This window comes from Panicum virgatum, chromosome 6N (genome assembly GCF_016808335.1).
Source record: "Panicum virgatum strain AP13 chromosome 6N, P.virgatum_v5, whole genome shotgun sequence".
In the NCBI taxonomy this organism is placed as follows: domain Eukaryota; kingdom Viridiplantae; phylum Streptophyta; class Magnoliopsida; order Poales; family Poaceae; genus Panicum; species Panicum virgatum.
In genome coordinates this window covers 7,864,114-7,883,568 of record NC_053150.1, presented here as the reverse complement: position 1 = coordinate 7,883,568, position 19,455 = coordinate 7,864,114, and the positions used below count along the sequence as shown (strand labels likewise).

At 45.9% G+C, this 19,455-nt stretch overlaps 1 protein-coding gene and 1 pseudogene across 2 annotated transcripts; one reads left to right on the top strand and one right to left on the bottom strand.

Moving 5' to 3' along the window:
• The first annotated feature begins 2,499 nt into the window (after nt 1-2,499).
• LOC120677872 lies at nt 2,500-10,898 on the top strand (annotated as a pseudogene).
• A 635-nt stretch (nt 10,899-11,533) lies between these two features.
• LOC120678950 (RNA polymerase sigma factor sigA-like) lies at nt 11,534-15,065 on the bottom strand. Of its 2 annotated transcripts, none has more exons than XM_039960416.1 (9): nt 14,116-15,065; nt 13,579-13,777; nt 13,328-13,420; nt 13,066-13,194; nt 12,855-12,908; nt 12,680-12,757; nt 12,518-12,580; nt 12,102-12,214; nt 11,534-11,996 (listed from the first exon to the last, which is right to left on the bottom strand). In XM_039960416.1, exons 1-9 carry the CDS (start codon nt 14,775-14,777, stop codon nt 11,888-11,890), a joined length of 1,500 nt encoding a protein of 499 aa, XP_039816350.1. In that variant the 5' UTR covers nt 14,778-15,065; the 3' UTR covers nt 11,534-11,887. The 2 variants fall into 2 exon arrangements, with proteins under 2 accessions (XP_039816350.1, XP_039816351.1); XM_039960417.1 differs by having other exon boundaries at nt 11,534-12,010; nt 14,116-15,010.
• Between the last annotated feature and the right edge of the window lie 4,390 nt (nt 15,066-19,455).

Genomic DNA, 19,455 nt, shown 5'->3' with positions numbered 1-19,455 from the left:
CTTCATTTTTCCATCGTTAGGAGCTAAACTGAAGGACCCAAAAACCTGGAAATATGCTATTCCTGGACATCGGTGTTGCTGAAGTCCCAAACAGAGATGTGCATACTGCAAGAGGTTTGTTGTATTAAAGTACACAACTGGTGCCCATTAAGTCGGTTTATCTAAAGCATCTATTTTGATTTGTGCTTGTGGCAATTGCTGATCGTGTGTGCCTGGTGCCTCCCTTCCAGAATGGATCCATGATGCTTTCCACATGGAAACAACGATGGGCAAGCCCAGAGCAGAGGGCAGGGCAGACCAGGCAGCACTTGCGGACATTGCTGGTGAGGCAGAGAGGAGTAGAGGACGTGTAGGTTGGGTGTGGTACCGTATGGCTTTTGCGAAGTGCTCCTGTTCCATCGTGGACGGACTCTCTTCTCTGAACTGCCATAAACTGCTCTACACTTGATTTCCATTTTCGTGTGTTCTGGATGCAAATTGTGTAGTTGGTCAGTGTCACACGGCATATCTTTTTTCCCCTTCTGCCAGTCTTCTGAAGAGAACTGTTCTCAGTCTTCTGAAACTGAAAGCAATGTTCGGAATGTAAAGGCACGGTAGGCAAGGAGCAATTGGCGTGAAGAGATAGTGTAACATAAACACATGCTCCTTTTGCTTGCTGCTGTTCAATGCTTTGGTATAATCTTCATCTCAACGCCAAAATGGTTATAGATTTGCCTCCAGGTAAAGCAACAACTTCACAGCATAGATAGTTTCCTTGCTCATCGTCTCTAGTTTTCATGTGCTTTTCAGTTCAGGCACTGAAAGTGAGAGATGGACGAATACAAACCGATCGATTCAAGGCCAAAACCATGGTCACTGAATCAGCTTGTTTTTTCTCCAATATCTCATCTTCAGTTGACTGCTTGATGTCTATGTATACTACTAAGTTTAGTCTACAACATGTGAGCAGATTGTGCCATTTGAGGTGAGGATTAGAGGGAACTGAACCAGATTCATGGGGATAAAGGAAGTGATGAGGGTTCAGTTTCCTCTAATATCTCACCATGAATGGTCCATCTGGAAAAAAAATTTAATACTCACACGTACAAAATTATACATTAAGTGCAGTATCAGGCATCCAAGCAAGTTTATAAAGTGGTGGATTTAGTTTTTGTTTGATTACACTTCTTAACCAAAGGAGATTGGACTAAAAGGCTGACTACATTTTAAAATTTAAAACTTATTGCATAAAGTGGTGGACTATAAACTTATTGTACAGGTACTACCATGCCGTCTCAGGTCAAGCTCGCTCCCTCCGTTCGTCTTGCGCTGCACCAGTGCACGGCCAAGGATGGAGGTGCAACTTCAGATCCGGCAAAAGATCGTTATATGCTCCAGCGCGCTAGAGAAGAGATCGCGCTTCTCTCTTGCGCTAATCTAAGTGCTGGCATGGGGAAATTTTGGGCCTCGGATTCAGACTCTGAGTGTGAAGATCTTGGGGATGCCGAGCTGCTAGCATCGGGTCGTCGCAAGCTTGCTGCCACTGATGCCTTTTCTGATTGTCCTCGTTCTGGGCGATCGTCCATTCAAAAGGAGGCACCAATTTCGACTGCGACGCCAAACTCCCGGCAATCTAGGCCGTGTTCTCAGTCGGCGAAGCTTTCTCCTACTCAGCAGTCGTTGCCGCCGTGGAAGAAGGTGTGGAAAGGCCCTCTGCCGCCAAAGAGGGTCTCTCTGGCGAAGACCTTGGGCGATGTCATCATTCCGGCCTTAGCGGTGGCCAGCGGCAGGACGGTGGCAAGGACGGGTGGTGATCCTCAATTCTCGTCAATCCAAATTTCAAACTCACCAGCCCTCTCCAAGCGGGATACCCGATTAGATGGATCGGGTTCGGTGCCTAATCGGAGGTCAGACCAGCAAGTGCTTCATCCCGGGTCTGGGCCTAGGAACGAGCCCTGTCTGGTTCGGCCTTCTTGTCTTCTGGTCAAACTGATCCTCGTCCCCGACTCCCATCCTCGGAAAACCTACGCCGCCGTCGTCATGGCTGGCGGTCAAGGAGCTCGCTGGGGTGATCGATTCCCCAGCCGTCACGCACGAGGGAGGGTTGGTGCACCTGGCCGCAATCCGCAGGGATGCGGCAATCCTGGTCGCGGTCACGCCCCTCTGCCTGCAGGGGGTGTGGGAGCAGGCAACCCGACAGGAGGCGGCGCTGGTGGCAACCAGACCACGGTCGGCGGTGGTCCAGGCGGCCCTCAAGGCTACAGAGGTGGCGGTTTTTGAGGGCGTGGGGTGCCTCAACCCGCGACGATCCCTGCTGGTAACCCTAACCCGCGTCGTGGTGGTGGTCGCGGCCAGGGGGGTCGTGGCAGGAGTCGGGGTCTACCAGTTGTGGAGGAAGTCCATGCAGGTGGTGCTACGGTGGTGGATCCCGCCGGTGATGCGGCTGAGCCGACGGATCGTCCACAGCAGGCCAAGCAGAAAAGGAAGCGCAAGGACGAAGCAAATTTCAAGCTGGAATGCATGATTTGCGCGGAGGACCACTACACTAGCAAGTGCCCGCAACTCAGAGGGCTTAAGCCGTCAGTTTCGTATTGTGGAGCTGCTTCAGATGGGCTAGGTTTCTTCTGTATTCAGGCGGCTCGACCTTTTCATATTGTTCCTATGGCAAGTGCAAAAGCATTCGCTCTGATCACAGTGGAGGAGGGTGCAGTTTCGGTTGAGTTGCTTAAGTCTGAGTTGGCAAGGATTATTTCGGTTCGTTGGGACTGGGCAGTGCAGGAGCACGGTGATAAGGCTTTCTTAGTGCCTTTTCCTTCTAAGGTTGAGCTGGATCGTATGGTTGCGATTCGTACTGTCACCACCAAGAACAAGGAGGGAGTTCTCATTTTCGAGGAGTTCGATTCAGAAATCAAGCCCATTAAGGTTCTAGACCAAGTTTGGCTTTCTGTTACGAATGTTCCTACTCCGATCCATGCTTTTTTGCCCCTATGGGCTGTGGGGTCAGTGGTCGGTGCCACTCAGAAGGTGGATATGAATCACCTTCGTCTTACTGGAGAGGTCCGCATTCTGGTTGTTGTTTCCGATGTCAAAGAGATTCCAAAGATGGCAGATATCTGCGTCAATAGGAGCATCTATCGAGTCTACTTCAAAGTTGAGGAAGTGGTGGATGATGATCCCTTTAACCCAGAGGACAATGATTTACTGGGTGACGATGCCGATACCGGAATGAATGACGAATCGCAACGCGGGATGGATGGTAATGGTGATCACCATATGGCAGATGCCCCTGAGGATGCCGCTCCACAGCCTGAGGCACCTAATGATCAACAAGTTGGTAAAACGACCCCAGTTATTTCTCAGCAAGAAGCCGCCTTAATTGATGAGGTCCTTGACAAAACTTGTGAGAAGTTACTGGAGGAAATCAGTGTTAAGGTCATGGTGGAGGCAGATGGCGAGGATAGACCCTATTCCCCGCCAACAGAGGAGGAGTACGCGAGGTTCCGGGCCATGTTGGAATCTTCAAAGCAGCTGCATACAAGGCCCCTGGAGTGTGGTGTTGCTACTGTTATAGACTCTCTTGATGGGAGTCTTCCCGCCGCTGCTTCTCTCTTTGTGGTGCAGGAACCGGACGCGGAGGAGGGTTCCGTGGTTGCTGCCCCATTGCATGCAGACGGGGTCCAGGACCTAGATGTTGGGGACTCAGCTGCAGGGTCGGTCCCCCCTGGGGTCGACGCCCTGGCGCCGCACTTGGCGGTTGGGAGCCAGGCGCTCCTCGCTTCCCCATCGTCCGCGGGTGGGGGCCAGGTGCTCCCCGTCCTCTCTTCGGCAGCGGGTGGGGGGCAGGGGCTCCCCACCTCCTCTGGTCGCGGGTGTGAGCCAGGTGCCCCCCGCCTCTTCTTCATTCGCGGGTGGGAGTCAGGCGCCTGACGTGGTCCCCACTCCGACACCAGCTGCAGCTGATCCTTTCAAGACCACCGCAATCCGTAGAAGCGTCAGGAATAAGGACAAGGCGGATGAACACACCCTACACAAAACTTCGCGAGTGGCTGCAAAAAAGAACCTTGAACCAGGTACATCTTTTACTAGCTTTTCAGATTCGCATGTTATTTCAAACCTTGGTAGGGTAGGCTTCAAATTAGGTCAGACTGATGAAATTGTTAAAGCTTCTTCTGTCGCTATAAAAAATCTAGAAATAGATAGGATGGTGGTTCTTGCCAATAAGAAAAAATGTAATTTAAAATCGAATAAATTACTAGATGAGAGTGATGATGAAAGGGATGTTAGACTGGAAGCAGTTCTCAGCCAAGCTTGTGGTAATCTAAATGAGAACTTGCAAGTCCTGGAGTCTGATCACATTATCGATCTCTCTCCGGTCCATCAGAAGAAAAAGTCTAGTACTGCCAAAAATACTAAAAATGGCAGAGTCCCCAAAAAACCAAAAACCCCTTCCAAAATTGTTATCAAATGAAAAGGGTTTTCTGGAATAGCAGAGGTCTTGGGGACTTGGCTAAACATAGATTTTTGTCTGATTTGGTTAAGGAAGAGCAAATCAGTTTCATAGCTCTTTCCGAGACTGGTAGGGATGATTTTCCAGATCGCATTTTAAAGAACCTCTGTGCGGGCCGGGACTTCCTTTGGCATAGTATGGCCCCACATGGTCGATCTGGAGGCATTCTACTAGGTGTGGACCTGCAGGTTTTTTATATTGGAGCCATTGCAGAGGGAGATTTCTATGTGAAATTTACCTTGAGATGCAAAAGCGATGGCTTCAAATTTGTGCTATCTACGGTTTATGGCCCAGCACAATATCAAAACAAGCAGGCGTTTTTTTGTCGAATTGGCAAACACATGCTCAAAAGAGTCTCTTCCGTATTTAATTGGAGGGGATTTCAATATTATAAGAAGACCGAAAGATAAGAGCTCCGGGGTGTTTGACTTTAAATGGCCAAACTTGTTCAATGTTGTTATCGAATCTCTTGATCTCAAAGAGATTGTTAGGTCTAGGCGCCAATTTACATGGGCGGGTCTTGGAGACAATCCAATTTTTGAGAAGCTTGATAAAGTTCTGGTTAGTACAGATTGGGAAGATAAGTTCCCTCTATCGACAGTAGAACCAAGAGATCGAGATATTTCAAACCATACTCCTCTAATTCTTAATACCGGGGCATCCACTCACCACTCTGACCAACGCCCTTTTAAATTTGAGAGAGGATGGTTGATTAGGGATGGTTTCTACGATATGGTTGTAAGCATTTGGCAATCAGAAATGTCTGGACGTACTCATCTGGAGCGGTGGCAGAATAGAATTCGCAGGCTCAGACAACATCTTAGAGAGTGGGCTAAGCATACAGCAGGAACATACAGAAAAGAAAAGAAGAAACTTCTAGCTCTTTTAGAGAAGTTAGATAAGAAGGCTGAGATTACCTCTCTTTCAGATCAAGAGGTTAATTTTAAGCACTATCTAAAAGAGAGATTAGTTCTTCTTTTGAGGGAGGAAGAAATTAAATGGTACGAGAGAGCAAAGGTGAAAACGCTTCTAGAGGGAGATGATAGTGGCTAACGGGAAATACCAAAAACAACATATTTATAAACTTGAAAATGATCAAGGAATTGTTATCGGTGATGCCCAGCTTAAGAATCACTCAGTTTTATAAGGACCTTTTTCGGGTCTCCGGATGTTTCGGAGATTACACTTGAGGAAGATCGAATTCAAGATATTCCACAAGTGACCCAAGAGGATAATGAGTTGCTCACTAGTGAGTTCACTGAATTTGAGGTGAAAATGTTGTTTTCCAGATGGAACACAACAAGGCTCCTGGTCCTGATGGCTTCCCGGCTGAATTCTATCAAGTCTTCTGGGAAGTAATTAAGGACGACCTTATGGCTCTTTTCACGGACTTCCACAACGAAGATTTGAACCTCTTCAGTCTGAAATTTGGAATTATTATGCTAATTCCAAAAGTTCAAGAGGCAACTAAAATTCAACAAAATAGACCTATTTTCATCCTCAATGTCAGCTTTAAAATTTTTATTAAAGTTGCTACGAATAGGTGGAACAAAATTGCCCAAATAGTGGTGAGTCCTATGCAGACTGCCTTCTTGCAAGGCAGGAATATCATGGAAGGAGTAGTCATCTTACATGAAACTATCCATGAACTGCATACCAAAAAACAGATTGGGGTTATTTTCAAAATTGACTTTGAAAAGGCCTATGACAAAGTAAAGTGGTCTTTCCTTCAACAAACGCTACGCATGAAAGGGTTTTCTCCTAAGTGGTGTAGATGGATTGAAGGGATGATTTCTGGTGGAAGTGTGGGGATCAAAGTCAATGACGAAATTGGTCCATACATCCAAACTAAGAGAGGGCTCCAGCAGGGAGATCCTATGTCACCTATTTTATTTAACACCGTTGCTGATATGCTGGCTCTCCTCATTAAGAGGGCAAAAGACGATGGTCAAATAAGAGGTGTCATACCTAACCTTTTGGATGATGGTTTGTCTATCCTACAGTATGCTGATGACACCATCATCTTTATTGATCATGACCTGGAGCAAGCTAAGAATCTTAAACTTTTGCTTTGTGCTTTCGAGCAGTTATCCGGGTTAAAGATCAACTTCCACAAGAGTGAAATTTTTTGCTACGGAGCAGCTAAAGAGATGCAGGATATCTATATTGTTCTCTTTGGTTGTAATGCTGGTGAATACCCTTTTAGATATTTGGGAATTTCAATGCACCATAGACAACTCCTCAATTCTGAGTGGGGAAAAGTTGAAGAACGCTTTGAGAAAAAACTCTCTTGTTGGAAAGCTAAGTACCTGTCTTATGGGGGCCGTTTGGTCTTGTTAAATTCGGTACTTAGTAGCCTACCCATGTTTATGATGTTTTTTTTTGAAATCCCAAAAGGGGTACTAAAAAATCTTGATCATTTTAGATCGAGACTCTTTTGGCAAGGTTCTTCTAATAAGCATAAGTTTCGACTTGTCAAATGGGACATATTATGTCGTCCTAAGTATCAAGAGGGACTTGGTATCTTAAATCTGCAACTGCAGAATAAATGCTTACTGGCAAAATGGTTAGTTAATTTGCTTAATACCAATGGTATATGGCAAAGCCTACTAACGAACAAATATCTAGGATCCAAGTCTCTCACGCAGGTGCAGGCTAAACCTTATGACTCTCATTTCTGGAAAGGTCTTATGAAGATCAAAGATGAGGTTTTTGCCAATGGCTCCTTCAATATTAAAGATGGGAGCAAGACTAGGTTCTGGGACGACGTATGAGAAGGTCAAGTGCCATTTAAAGATAAATATCCATCACTTTATAAGGTTGTGCGGGATCCTGATGCGACTGTGGCCAGAGTCTTGGCTACAAGGCCATTCAATTTATATTTTAGGAGGGCTTTGGTGCATAACAAGATGGTTGAATGGCAAAACCTTGTAGCTCAGATCGCGCATGTTCAACTGGTGGATGGGTCGGATACGTTTAGATGGAATTTGACCAATTCAGGGTCTTTTACTGTTCGATCTTTGTATATGCACTTATTAGATAGACAATCGCCTTTTAAACATAAGTTGATCCGGAAATTAAAGATTCCTCTAAAGATTAAGATTTTCCTCTGGTTTCTTCAAAGGGGGATACTTTTAACTAAAGATAATCTTGCTAAGAAGAACTGGACAGGAAGCCAAAAATATTGCTGATGTAATAGTAATGAGACTATATGAAAGGCCCTTGTTTGGTTTTGGTAATTGAGTGACAACTTAGGTGGACTAATAAGTGTTTATGTTGAGATACACAGGAAATTAGTCCACACAAAGACACTAGTATGAGCAACATGTGCCATGGTGGAGAAATGGCTAAGTGTTGATGCTATGCTCATATAGTGTGATCGAGGAGCTCATTGCATATGAGACATGACATGGAGTCATGTGACCAAAGTGGAGAAGATCAAGACAATGCTTGGCTTGATGGACCGGTTGCAATGGAGAAGGGCAAGTCAAGGCTTTGAAGCGATGGACCGCGAGGCGGTGAAGCTTGGGCAAGATTTGGCGCCAATGGACCGAGGCAACGGTGAAGAGCGAGCAAGGTCAAGATCGATGGACCAAAGAGGTCATGTGATGATATGGAGTGGATCATATCATTCAAGGAAGATCAAGCCAAGTGTTGACTCATGAAGATGATCAAAAGGCTTGATGGAGTTTGGTGCTTGTGTGGCATCAATATTTGGAAAGATGAAATGGAATGCGCAAGGCAAAGGTATGACTTGTAGGGCATTTCATTTCACCGGTCAAAGGTTGTGTAGAGAAGTGCATGACCGGATTTAGGATAGATGGCCGTTCTATCAAGAGGGGCAAACTTGTTTGCATATCGGTCATCTAGTGCCACTTGAGCGATCTAACATTGCAATGTAGTTAGGATCGAGTGGCGTGGTGAGATCAAGTGAAAATCCTTTGAAAATGATTGTGAAATGCTAACACACATGCACATGGTGTTGTTCACGTGGTTGTGTTGGCACATTTGCAAAGGAGAAAGAGTTGGAGTTGATGTTGATCAACATTGGGAAGTAAGAAAGGTTTTTCGGTGTTCTCCGGAAATTAGGTGGCTCTTGGAGTGGAATACTGCTTTGATCCATTGTGTTTTGGATCAAGTATTCAGTTGGGTTGTGTAGCCCTCTGAATTAGCTTTCCATAGAGTCCAAGATCACCTAATTTGGACATCGGAGCTAAGAGTTATGGTCGTTTTACCGAGGTACATTTCTGCTGGAAATAGACCTGCGGACGGTCCGCACTAGACCTGCGGACGGTCCGCCCTTGAGGGGCGGACGGTCCGCCGTTATCTCGGTTGAGCTCAAACAGAACCGTTTTTGGCTCTGTGGGTGGTCCAAAATGACCTGCGGACCGTCCGGTCCATGGGGGCGGACGGTCCGCCTTTAAAAGCTGAAACGGGCGCAGAAACTTGGTTGTTCTGTCTTGGGTGCCCAAAATGACCTGCGGACCGTCCGGTCCTTGGGGGCGGACGGTCCGCCTCCTACTGAAATTTCTGGGACAGAAACACTGCGGTTTCTGTGTGTGCTCACGTTTTGAACTGCGGACAGTCCGCCCCTGGGGAGCGGACAGTCCGCCGGTAACTTCCAGATTTAGTCAGAGACGTTTGCAAATCGGTTGGTTCGAAGTTTTGAACCGCGGACAGTCCGCCCCAGGGGCGCGGACAGTCCGCCCGGGGCTCTAACGGTCGACTCTGACACATAATCATTGCAGTTCTAGCCGTTGGTTTTAAATGGCGGACGGTCCGGTTTTTGTGAGGCGGACAGTCCGCGAAAACTCAGTTTTCACGGAATTTGAGTGTAACGGCTAGTTTGGGGCCTCCCTCTATAAATAGAGGGTGTGGCCGGCCATTTGAGAAGGCTTAGCACCTTGGGGACTTAGTGTCCATGTGTGAGAGTGCTTGAGAGCCCTCTACTCACTCTAACTTGATAGTAATCATCCGATCGAGTGAGAGAGCGATTCTAGTGCGATTGCTTTGAGAGATTGCATCGAGTGGCACTAGGTGATCGTGTTGCAAGCCGGTGTGCTTGTTACTCTTGGAGGTTGCCACCTCCTAGACGGCTTGGTGGCAAGAGGCTCCGTTGAAGCCCGCAAGAAGATTGTGCGGTGCTCCGGAGAAGAGATTGTGAGGGGTATTGTGCTCACCCCGCGGGAGCCGCGAAGAGCAACTCTAGTTGAGCGAGACTTGAAGAGCAACAAGTGGTTCGGCCGGATCATGTGCTAGAGCTCGGTGTGAGCACTCCACGTGGGAGAGTGTGACTTGAGAGTCACCACTAGCAAGAGGATCGGCGGCAACCTTGGAGCTTGTCTCAACGGGGATTAGCTTGGTGGCAACCAAGTGAACCTCGGGATAAAAATCACCGTGTCAACTTTGTCTACTCTTCTCGGTGGTTTGCTTTCTCCAAATCACAAGCATTGTATTTACATTCTTCTATATCTTGTGCTTGTGTAGTTGCTCTCTAGTGATTAGTTAGCTTGTGTAGCTTGCTAATCAACTTCTTGCTTGTGTAGCTAAAAGTAGAGATCCTAGTGTAACTAGTTAGCTTGTGTAGCTTAATTAGTTGCTCTTGCTTAGATTGTGTAGCTAAGCAAGTTGAGCACTTGGATTTGGATTGTGTATCCTTGTCCTTGAGCATCTAGTGAGCTTAGGTTTGGCTTTGTGCTTTTGCTCATTAGATTTGTTTAGGAGCTCCCCCGGTTTGTGAAGTACTAGTGCTTAAGCTTGTGTGTCTTGGCATTAGAATTGTTAGGAGAGCTCTTACTAGCTTGGCACTCCATTTGCTTTGTGTAGGATCCTTTTTGGAGGTGCCTTAGAGTCATAGTTAGAGGGGTGAAGTCTTGGCTAAGCGAATAGTTTCAATTCCGCATAAGTTTCGGTTAGCCGGCGTAATTAATTTTAGAAAGGACTATTCACCCCCCCTCTAGTCCGCCATCTCGACCCTACACTATAGAACATCTTTTCCTGGACTGTCCTTATGCAAGAATGGTTTGGAGAATTATCTTTTATGCTACTGGATTAACGCCACCTAGATCAATTTGTCATATGTTTAATTCTTGGCTGTCTAATCAATCTAAAAAGATTAGGAATGTCATCTGCGTGGAGGTTGGTGCTGTATGCTGGGCGATTTGAAGATGTCATAATGATATTATTTTTAACAAAATCAAAGTTAACTCGATTTTGCAGGTCATCTTCAGGGGAACATACTGGTTTCGTTTCTGGGCGCAGTTGCAGCGCAAGGAGCACGCCAAGAACGCTTTCTCCAGCTTGAGCAGACTAATTGAGATAGTTGCTCTTGATTTAGTTTTTGGAGGGTGGAAGCATGTCTATCGCTTGCAGTAGTTCTGTGTCTTTCTAGAGACTGGTGTGCCCTTTTCTGTTTTTGCAAACGTTGTATTTTTGGCTGTGTATGCCTCGTCATAGAGGCCGGATTGGTAATCCTTTTTCTAAAAATCAGGCATCCAAGCAGGCATATAGTTCGGTTTCTGTTTGTTAATTTTCCTGTACTGTCTTGAATTAGTCTGAATTGTGCGTGATCTATGAAGACTAATACTACCTCCATTTTTATTTTCATGACGTTTCAGATAGCTACTTTAGTGTTAATTAGACTAAGTTTCCATCCTCCAGCGTCAAATAAACAAAAACAGAGGTAGTAATCAGTAGGAAAAAAAGAAAAAAACTTCAATACTGCAGCTTCATGCATAAACGAGTTTCTTATACAACCATGCTTCAGGTTGCTGACCCCATCATCTTGGACGCATTTGGTTTGATGCAACTGGAACAGAAATAGAATGTTCAGGCCTAAAAGTTGCATGACACATACATTCTTATAGAATTGCCTTAACCATAACTCATGCGACATGTCAACCAAAGTTCCCAGAATCTAGAAAAATTCTGTCTGCGGTTTTATCATACCCAATTTCTCGTAACATTTGCATATACCCCGTATTTGCTAAGCTTTAGCACATTTCTGGTTCAGACACATGAAAGGCAAAATTCTGGATATAGGCCTCATAATCTTGTAAGCATTTTCTTTTTATGTAACTGGAGAAGAATACAGATCCAGGACATAAATGTTGTTGCTCTACTGATTAAGGCGCTAAATGATACATTACATACACATATATTACAGAAATTTTTTGTGAAGCTTCCAAGAAAAAAGCCGCCTCTGTTCTTGTTGGATTGCCTTGATGGTTGTGTAGGCATAGATTTCTTGATCGCGCATGCCTATTAATTGTCACAGATGTACATGTATACTTATCTGCAGAGTGAGTGGCAGTAAAGCCTTTCAAGGATGGTGTACCCTATGTTTCCGAGTATATACAACCACTGCGTGTGGGGAACCGACTCAAATGAAAACATCTCAACTCAATAATCCTCAAGCAATGCATTCAAATGTTTCCTCCTGGCAGCATGCTTCAGCTTCTCCATGGCAATGAGTCCTACTTGCCTCACACGCTCCCTCGACAACCCAAACCTGGATAATATTTTTTTAATGCAAGAATTAGAACATCAAAATCCCAATAATTCTCTGAAAATTCTCATGGTTGTGGTCATGATAGTGCAGAGACTACACACTTACTGTCTGCTAATGTCCTCCCATGTATGGCACTGTTTCCCTATGCCGTGGTATAACCGAATAATGTCCCTCTCTCGCTCGTTGAGAGTAGAATTTATAAGATTATTGACTTCCTCCTGGAATCAGCAGAATCTTATGTTAAAGTAAATATGGATGTCTTAGAAGGATCATCATTAGTTTGGTAGGTACTTCAGAAAAATAATGATGTAGTTGGGGGAAAAAGAAGGAAAAATGAAACAAAGTATTTATGTGACATTAGTATGATAGGGCCACTTATTGCAACCAAAAATGAATTGGAAGCTGTAATAATTTGATTCTGTTGTTGCCAAAAAAAGAGAGAGAGGAAATTTCACTAGTCGAGTTTCTTTAAAAAAGAAATGGCAGGTCAGAGGCCTTCAGAAGAACACAAGTATGCATACCTTGAGATACCCCTGCTCAAACCCATGCCATGGGTTATTTGCAACATTTTCATCCTCTATATACTGAAAACGAGGAGAAAATGGGAGCAAACTTAGTTTCTGTCTTCTATCAAGACAAAAAGATGGAACACGCGCTTCAGAAGTGGTCATAGAACAACTTACACTATGGAGTGTTTCGCCAGGTAGGCCATTTAAGGACGGAAATGCCTGTTGATCCAGTGAAAGGACCTTGTTCACAGCCTGCATTTGCAACAAGAAGAATGCGTTTTAAGAATGGCAGAATTGTCAAAGAGCATTGTCCAATGGGATTCCACCAGGTAGTATAAAGAAGTGCGACCTCTGTAGCATTGTGTACTTTCTTTGCTGATATATTCAGTGACTCTGCGATGTTCTGAAACCACCAGAAAATGTTGCAAAAAAACGTCAGATAATTGTGTTTGTTTCTTAAAGAAAATACAGACATGCAGCCAAATTACAAAAAACGTGATAAATTTACAGAAGTAGGTGGAAGAAACTAGCCAAAAATTCCATCTATATAGCCCCCTTACTTCAACTGTTGGAGCAATTCCTTGGTCTTCCAATGCATACTTTGCGCCACGAATTGCGATAAGCCTCTCATGCAAATAAGTAGGAAGCCTGAATGTTTTTGAGTTGTCAGCCAATGCTCTCGAAACACCCTGCCAACAAAATGAACGGAAACGTCAATTGAGTCATGCTCTGATCAGGTCTCAGTAGCATGAAGACATTAGTTGTTTCTAAACCATTTTCATGACCACAAAAGTAATAATAAACTTAGAGAGTTGTTCTAACCTGACGAATCCACCAGTATACATAAGTGGAAATCCTAAATCCCCTTGATGCGTCAAACTTTTCGATCCCACGGAGTAGCCCAATCAGGCCACCCTGCAACATTCAAGGGGGATACAAGATGCGTTATGTTTAAAGCTTTCAAGTTTCAAGAAGAACAATTGCCATAGTGGAACAAACAGGCAGTGACACTGCCACATTGGAATAAGCAGATACACATGTCAGCTGAACATCAACAGAGCTTGTGCCATTACCTGAATAAGGTCTGCCAACTCGACACCGAGGTTATCATACTTCTGGGCAATGGATATCACCAAACGGATGTTGCTCATTGTCAACATCTCCCTTGCAAGAAACGACTCACGCATCCTTGCGCGCAGCTCAGGGGCTGATATCCGTAGTGATTGTGCCAGCTGCTTGTATGATGGCTCATTCCCCAGTTTCTCCTTCAGCCTGAATCAAAAATTGGGGACAGAGGCGAATCAGATAGGAATTCATTAGTAAACTACAGCATGGCTATTTTGTTTCAGACAAAACCTGCTACCATACTCATTGACTACAATGCAGAATAGAGAGCAGTTTCAGTTGTCCATGATGTGAAGCATATGCATAGTTCAGTTGGTTTTTTTTTTTTGAGACCATGCATAGTTCAGTACTTCAGTTTCAGACTCGTTGCATTGTAGTGTAACTAGGTTGATAATGCAAAGAATCTGGTTTTCAGAGATATAAGATCAGTATCAATTTTCAAGTGATGATGATGGCGTTGTTATTGATGAGCAGCTTGAAATTACTTTGATCTTTGGTGCTGGAGCCAAATGCCATCCTTGATCTTCTTGGAGAGCTGGACGACCTGCTTGTGCGTGAGCAGCTCCTTGCTGACGGTGCCCCGGAGGTAGATGCGGTTCCGGCTCTGCATCAGCTCCGGGCTGATGGTCACGCTCTTCCGGCCCGCGCCCCGCCGCCGGCCGCTCATCCGCCGCTGCCGCGCCGACACGCCGGACCGCGCAACCACCACCGCGGCCTTGCTAAGGCTCTTCTCATGCCCGTGCTGCTCCTCCTCGTCCTCGGTGGAGGAGACGTCGTCCTCGAAGGGCAGCTCCCACTGCTTCTCGAGCATGGAGCGCTGGAGCAGCACGATGGCCTCGAGCGAGGACTGGAACTCGAACTCGGCGTCCATGTCCAGCTCCGGGGTCGGCGCGGCCGGGTCCGCCGGCGGAGGCGGCGGGGCGAGCGCGGGCGCGGAGTGGTTCCTGAGCGCGCGGACGGCGTGCGCGCGCGCGTGGCCGGCGGGGGAGGGGGAGGCGGAGGCGCGGGAGTGCGCGACGACGGCGAGCTTGGGCGCGAACTGCAGCGACGGGTGCGCGTCCGGGGGCGCGAGGTCGGCGGCGCCGAAGGACGCGGCGAGGAGGCGGTTGCCGGCGCTCAACCCGATCACCGCCGGCGCCGCCGTCATGGTGCCGCCTTCACAAGCGCGAGGACAAGTAGTGGAAGCAGCGAGGGCTATGGCCACCACACGCCGGGAGGGAGACTGGCGAGAAGAGAGGTGCGAGCGAGCAGCTGGTCCGCTAGTGTTTTACTACTAGTAGTACTAGCAGTTGAGGGGAGGGCCCGGAGGTGTTACCGCGCGCGGCATGGAGGCGGTGGAGCCGGAGGAGGGGGGGAGAGGATAGAGCGAGGAGCGAGGAGCGAGGAGCGAGAGGGCGCGAGGCCATTGGTGGGCACGAGATATTGTGGCTGCCCCTCCTCGTCGCTGCTGCGGTCGCGCCTCCGCCACGAGACCGCCCGCGAGCACAGGGGGCCCCACCCGGCCTGGTCGCCGCCACGCGCCCACGCCACGGCCAGGGGGGGCAGCAAAAAAGATCGCTGCCTCCACGCGGCACGCGGACCACACGCAAGATGCTGAGGCTGCTCCTGGATTCCTGGGCCGCCCTTTTCTTCTTCTTCCTCCTTTTTGCTCGTTCCGTGGGCTGTGCTGGGGCGCGAACGGCCCACAGGAGAGGTGATCTACCCTGATTTTGATTTTTTTTTTCTATACTAGCCTAGACGACATGATTTAAGAAACCTAATTAGATTTTAATTTAAAAATATATTAAATAAGTATTAATAAAATTAATATTTAAAATAAATTTTAAAAATATGTATCATGACAAACGCCACTGCTATCTCGTGACATTTACCATTGTTTATCATGTTTATTGGTGTGAAACCACGAGCCCTAACCATAGGATTAGTTTGATCTCTCAATTTTTTTTAAAAAAAATCATTTGATTCACTGTTTAACATAGTGCAGCAACTCATCTCTCTTTGAGAGACCTCAATCGCTAACAGCTATTATTCAGAATTTATTTGATTCTATCCTTGATGTATTTCAATTAGATCCAAACGAATATATTCAAAAGTTTTGTCTCTACCCCCCTTGTTATTAGTTTAGATTCTGTAAGTATACTTTAATACCACTAGAAGATTGTAAGAATGTAAAGGACGTCAAGTATTCCCTACAGGGATTAGTAAATACTGGTGTTTTACATGAAGTTATTTAGCAACTTTGACCACTGATATGCACCAAAGTATTAATGTTTGTATGTTATTAGTATGACTAGTACTTTTAAATTATTATATTTTCAATAAATTTAAAGAAAAATTGCTTAGAAGAAAATAATGGCAAAAGAAATGCATTGGAGACCGTGGGTCCAAAACGCCGGGAAAAAACAAATGAATGCAGTATTGATTTGGCTCACAAGGAACTGTGTTTTAAATTTGTACTTTTTTAAATACCTTTCTGGCAAAAAAACTACCTTCCAACCAATGAAAAATAAATGTATCCCTTGGCAAACAACGCGATGGGTAACCACCTAAGGATATATATATAAGGCTAACATAAAACTAGCAAATCGATATTTTGCTTATCTAATACTGTTGCGTAAGTCTATGGCCACTGGTGTCTACTTATAACTTTATTTTTGAATTGATTTTTTTTTGAAACGATGTATACTAACTTCACGAACAACTATTTGTGAGATCCAGTGCAAATATATACTTAAACCATCATATTAATTTGTGACCCTGGTTTCCAACTGCCCGAAACATGAGTTGCATAAGGATAGTAGGAAAATGGTTGTAAGTATTGCAGCTCTCATGAAATATCTTTTCAATTTAAAAGCATGCAAACGCAAATTGTTGTCCCCTCACAATTTTAGCATGCAATCAATAAGCCATTTTTCAGTGGCAGTTTCATAAATACAGGTACATCTGAGCTAATATCTCAGTCACATAAGCTTCAGCGTAATTTTAAGTTAGTAAATTGCGAACTCTATCCGTTCCAAAAAAAGTCATTCTAGAATTCAAAATTTATTCAAAAAATTACTTTACTCTATTTAGAAATTACAAGTGCATATAAGAATTAATTACTACTAAATATCTATCTATAAAAAGTTGAAATATTCTAATATAATTGTCATCAAAATTAAATTATCCATCTCCTCACAAAACACCTTTTGAAGACCTACATGCAAGGATATTTGTTTGACAGCATCTGGACAAATCCGAAAAAACTGTGTGAAGGAGAATGATTCCACTGAAACTGAAATTTTTTTTTGTCTCCGCGCCTCTGTTTACCCGCCCCCACCCGCCCGCGCAGCCTTGGGCGTTTTCTTTTTTTTTTTTCCCTCCTGTGCGCAGCGCTTGATTAGCGCTTTCTTTTTTTTTTCGTCCGGGATGGTGGCGCGCCGCCGCGCAGCGCTTTCTCCGTGCGCCGCACGCGGTCGATCGCCGCCGTCGCCGCACGAATATGGCGGTTGAAGAAAAAATATTCGTGAAAAAAAATCTTGTATGCATGAAATGCTAAATGTAATTTATTTGTAATTTTTTTTCACAGATGAGTGCAGTTTGGCGCGATGAATCTAGTGACGGTAATTAATCCATCATTTGCTACAGTGATGCTATAGTAACTATCTTCTAATCGTGCGGTCAAAGACCTCATTAAATTCGTCTCGCGAGTTTACCCAAAAGTATTACAAATGGTTTTGTAATTAGATTTTATTTAATACTTCTAACCAGTAGTCAAAGTAGAGTTTTTTTTCACAAAACATAATCATGGCCTATGTTAAAACAGAACACCATGACCTTGTTTGGAATTCTTCAAAACTAGTGCGCACGTCTTCCGAAATTTTTTTTGTGTACATAAAGTACTAAATAAAGTTTATTTGTAAAATTTTTTAGAAATGAGTATAATTTTTCGCGACGAATCTAATGACGGTAATTAATGGATGATTGGCTACAGTGATGCTACAGTACCAACTTCTAATCGCGCGGCCAAAAACTTTATTAGATTCTTCATGATCACTAGCGCAGGGATTCTGGAGTTAGTTTTGTAAATTGGTTTGTTTGACACCGTAATTAACGGTCAAAATATTATTATTCATTAGCACCTTAAAATCAGCGCGAGCCAAACAAACAATGCCCATTTCTATATATCAATTGCGCTCCGCGCACAACCAAGGTGGCCACGATAACAAAATTAATTTCCGCTGTCAGATGCCGATCGCTCGGCCCCCGCTGCTCCTCCATACCCTATCCACGCGCTTCTATGGCGAAGCGACGGCGGCGGCCACAGCGGCGCTGCCGGCGATGGCGGCCGGGTGGCTCCACCTCTAGGAGGAAGCTCGCGGCCACGACGTTCGTCGCCACCAACAGCAGCTCCTCAAGGCGCTGCCGCCCGCGGACCTCCTCCTCTCCCCCAACTCTTTCCCCTTCCTGACCTGCAGCCCTTCCCCCACACTCTTCGCGACGCCGAGCACGGCTTGGCGGCTGGGCGCGCCTCCCTCGGCCCTTCACCTCCCCAACCTCCCTCCCCTTCTCTTCATGCGTCTCCATGGCCGCGAGCCCCGCTGGCCGGCCGGCCGGCCGTGCAGGAGCGCCCGTCCCATGCTACCACGCGCGGATGGAGGTCAGCGTGCGCAGATCCACGTGCATAGCATGTGGCCGGCGCTTCTCCAGCCGCAGGGGGCGACGCGCCTCCGTCCGCTCAAGCCATCGCGGCTCGGGCGCTTGATTCGGCCAGACGCCACCACTGCCTACCCTCTCCTCTCTCCCCTCCTACCCTAGATCCAATCATTACTGTGGTTTTGGCGAGGATCCCCGCAGCGGGGGCACCCACGCCGGCGCAGCTCCACCACGAGAGCGTCGTCTCCATACCCAGCCTCTGCAGCTCCGACTGCGCCGAGGCCATCACCGACGACGACGCGTCGTCCTTGTTGAGACCTAGCGCAGCAAGGCCATCCTCCTCAACGACCAAGAAAAAGTTCCTCTATTCCTCAAGCCGCCCTGTGTACTGTCTCCGCCGCATGTGTTGTTCGCTTCGTTCTCTACATTGACATGTTTTGTGTAACTTCAGAAGTTGGAAGCGTGCACTTGATGTGTGCACTGCTCGCCACCGAGAGGCTGTTGTAGGTAGGTAGCAAGCAAAATTAGCTTCTGATTTCAACTTCTAGCTCATATTCAACATACAATGCATTATTAGCGTTACACTTGAGTTGTCAGTTAATGGTTTTACAACAATTCTCAGATCATACACCTCAGTCCATGGGTCCTTACAGCTTGGAGCAGGAGGAACGAGGGGTGTTTCTGCCCCATCAATGAAGGCGACCACTTCGCAACGCCAAGCACTACCATTAGGCTGCCTGAGGTATTTGTTTTATACATAAATGAATCAGTTCAGTATCTATGTAGTGCTGAAACGTGCATGGTTCATAGTATCATCTGACACTGCTCCATCTCGGCATACCTCAAGAAAACCAAGGTTCCAAGTTCTCTGATGGAATGGCCGATGATGGAAGTGAGCTATCAGATCATCACCGGTCCCCCTTTTTGTGTGATTGTTCCTTACAATGGTGCCTGATAGATCAGTTTCTCTCAATTTCGCAATTGCTTTTTCCTGGTTGGGAATATCACGGTAAATCTGATGCCTGTTAGCAGAAGGCAACTGTCTTGATCATCCTAAGTTATCGATGTCTTGAAGGCATATAATACAATGCCAGTAAGGTTAGTAGGCTACATTAGAATCTAGATAAGAAATGTGGTGTCTATCTATTCTAGGCAATGATTCCTGGAGTTGTCTTATATTTATTTTTCAA

Coding starts and splice junctions, on each gene's coding strand:
- LOC120678950 (XM_039960416.1), bottom strand. CDS start 14,777: ATGACGGCGGCGCCGGCGGTGATCGGGTTGAGCGCCGGCAACCGCCTC. Junction 13,778..14,115: donor CTCCAGCACCAAAGATCAAA/GTAATTTCAAGC, acceptor TTTTTGATTCAG/GCTGAAGGAGAAACTGGGGA. Junction 12,909..13,065: donor GAATTGCTCCAACAGTTGAA/GTAAGGGGGCTA, acceptor TGGTGGTTTCAG/AACATCGCAGAGTCACTGAA.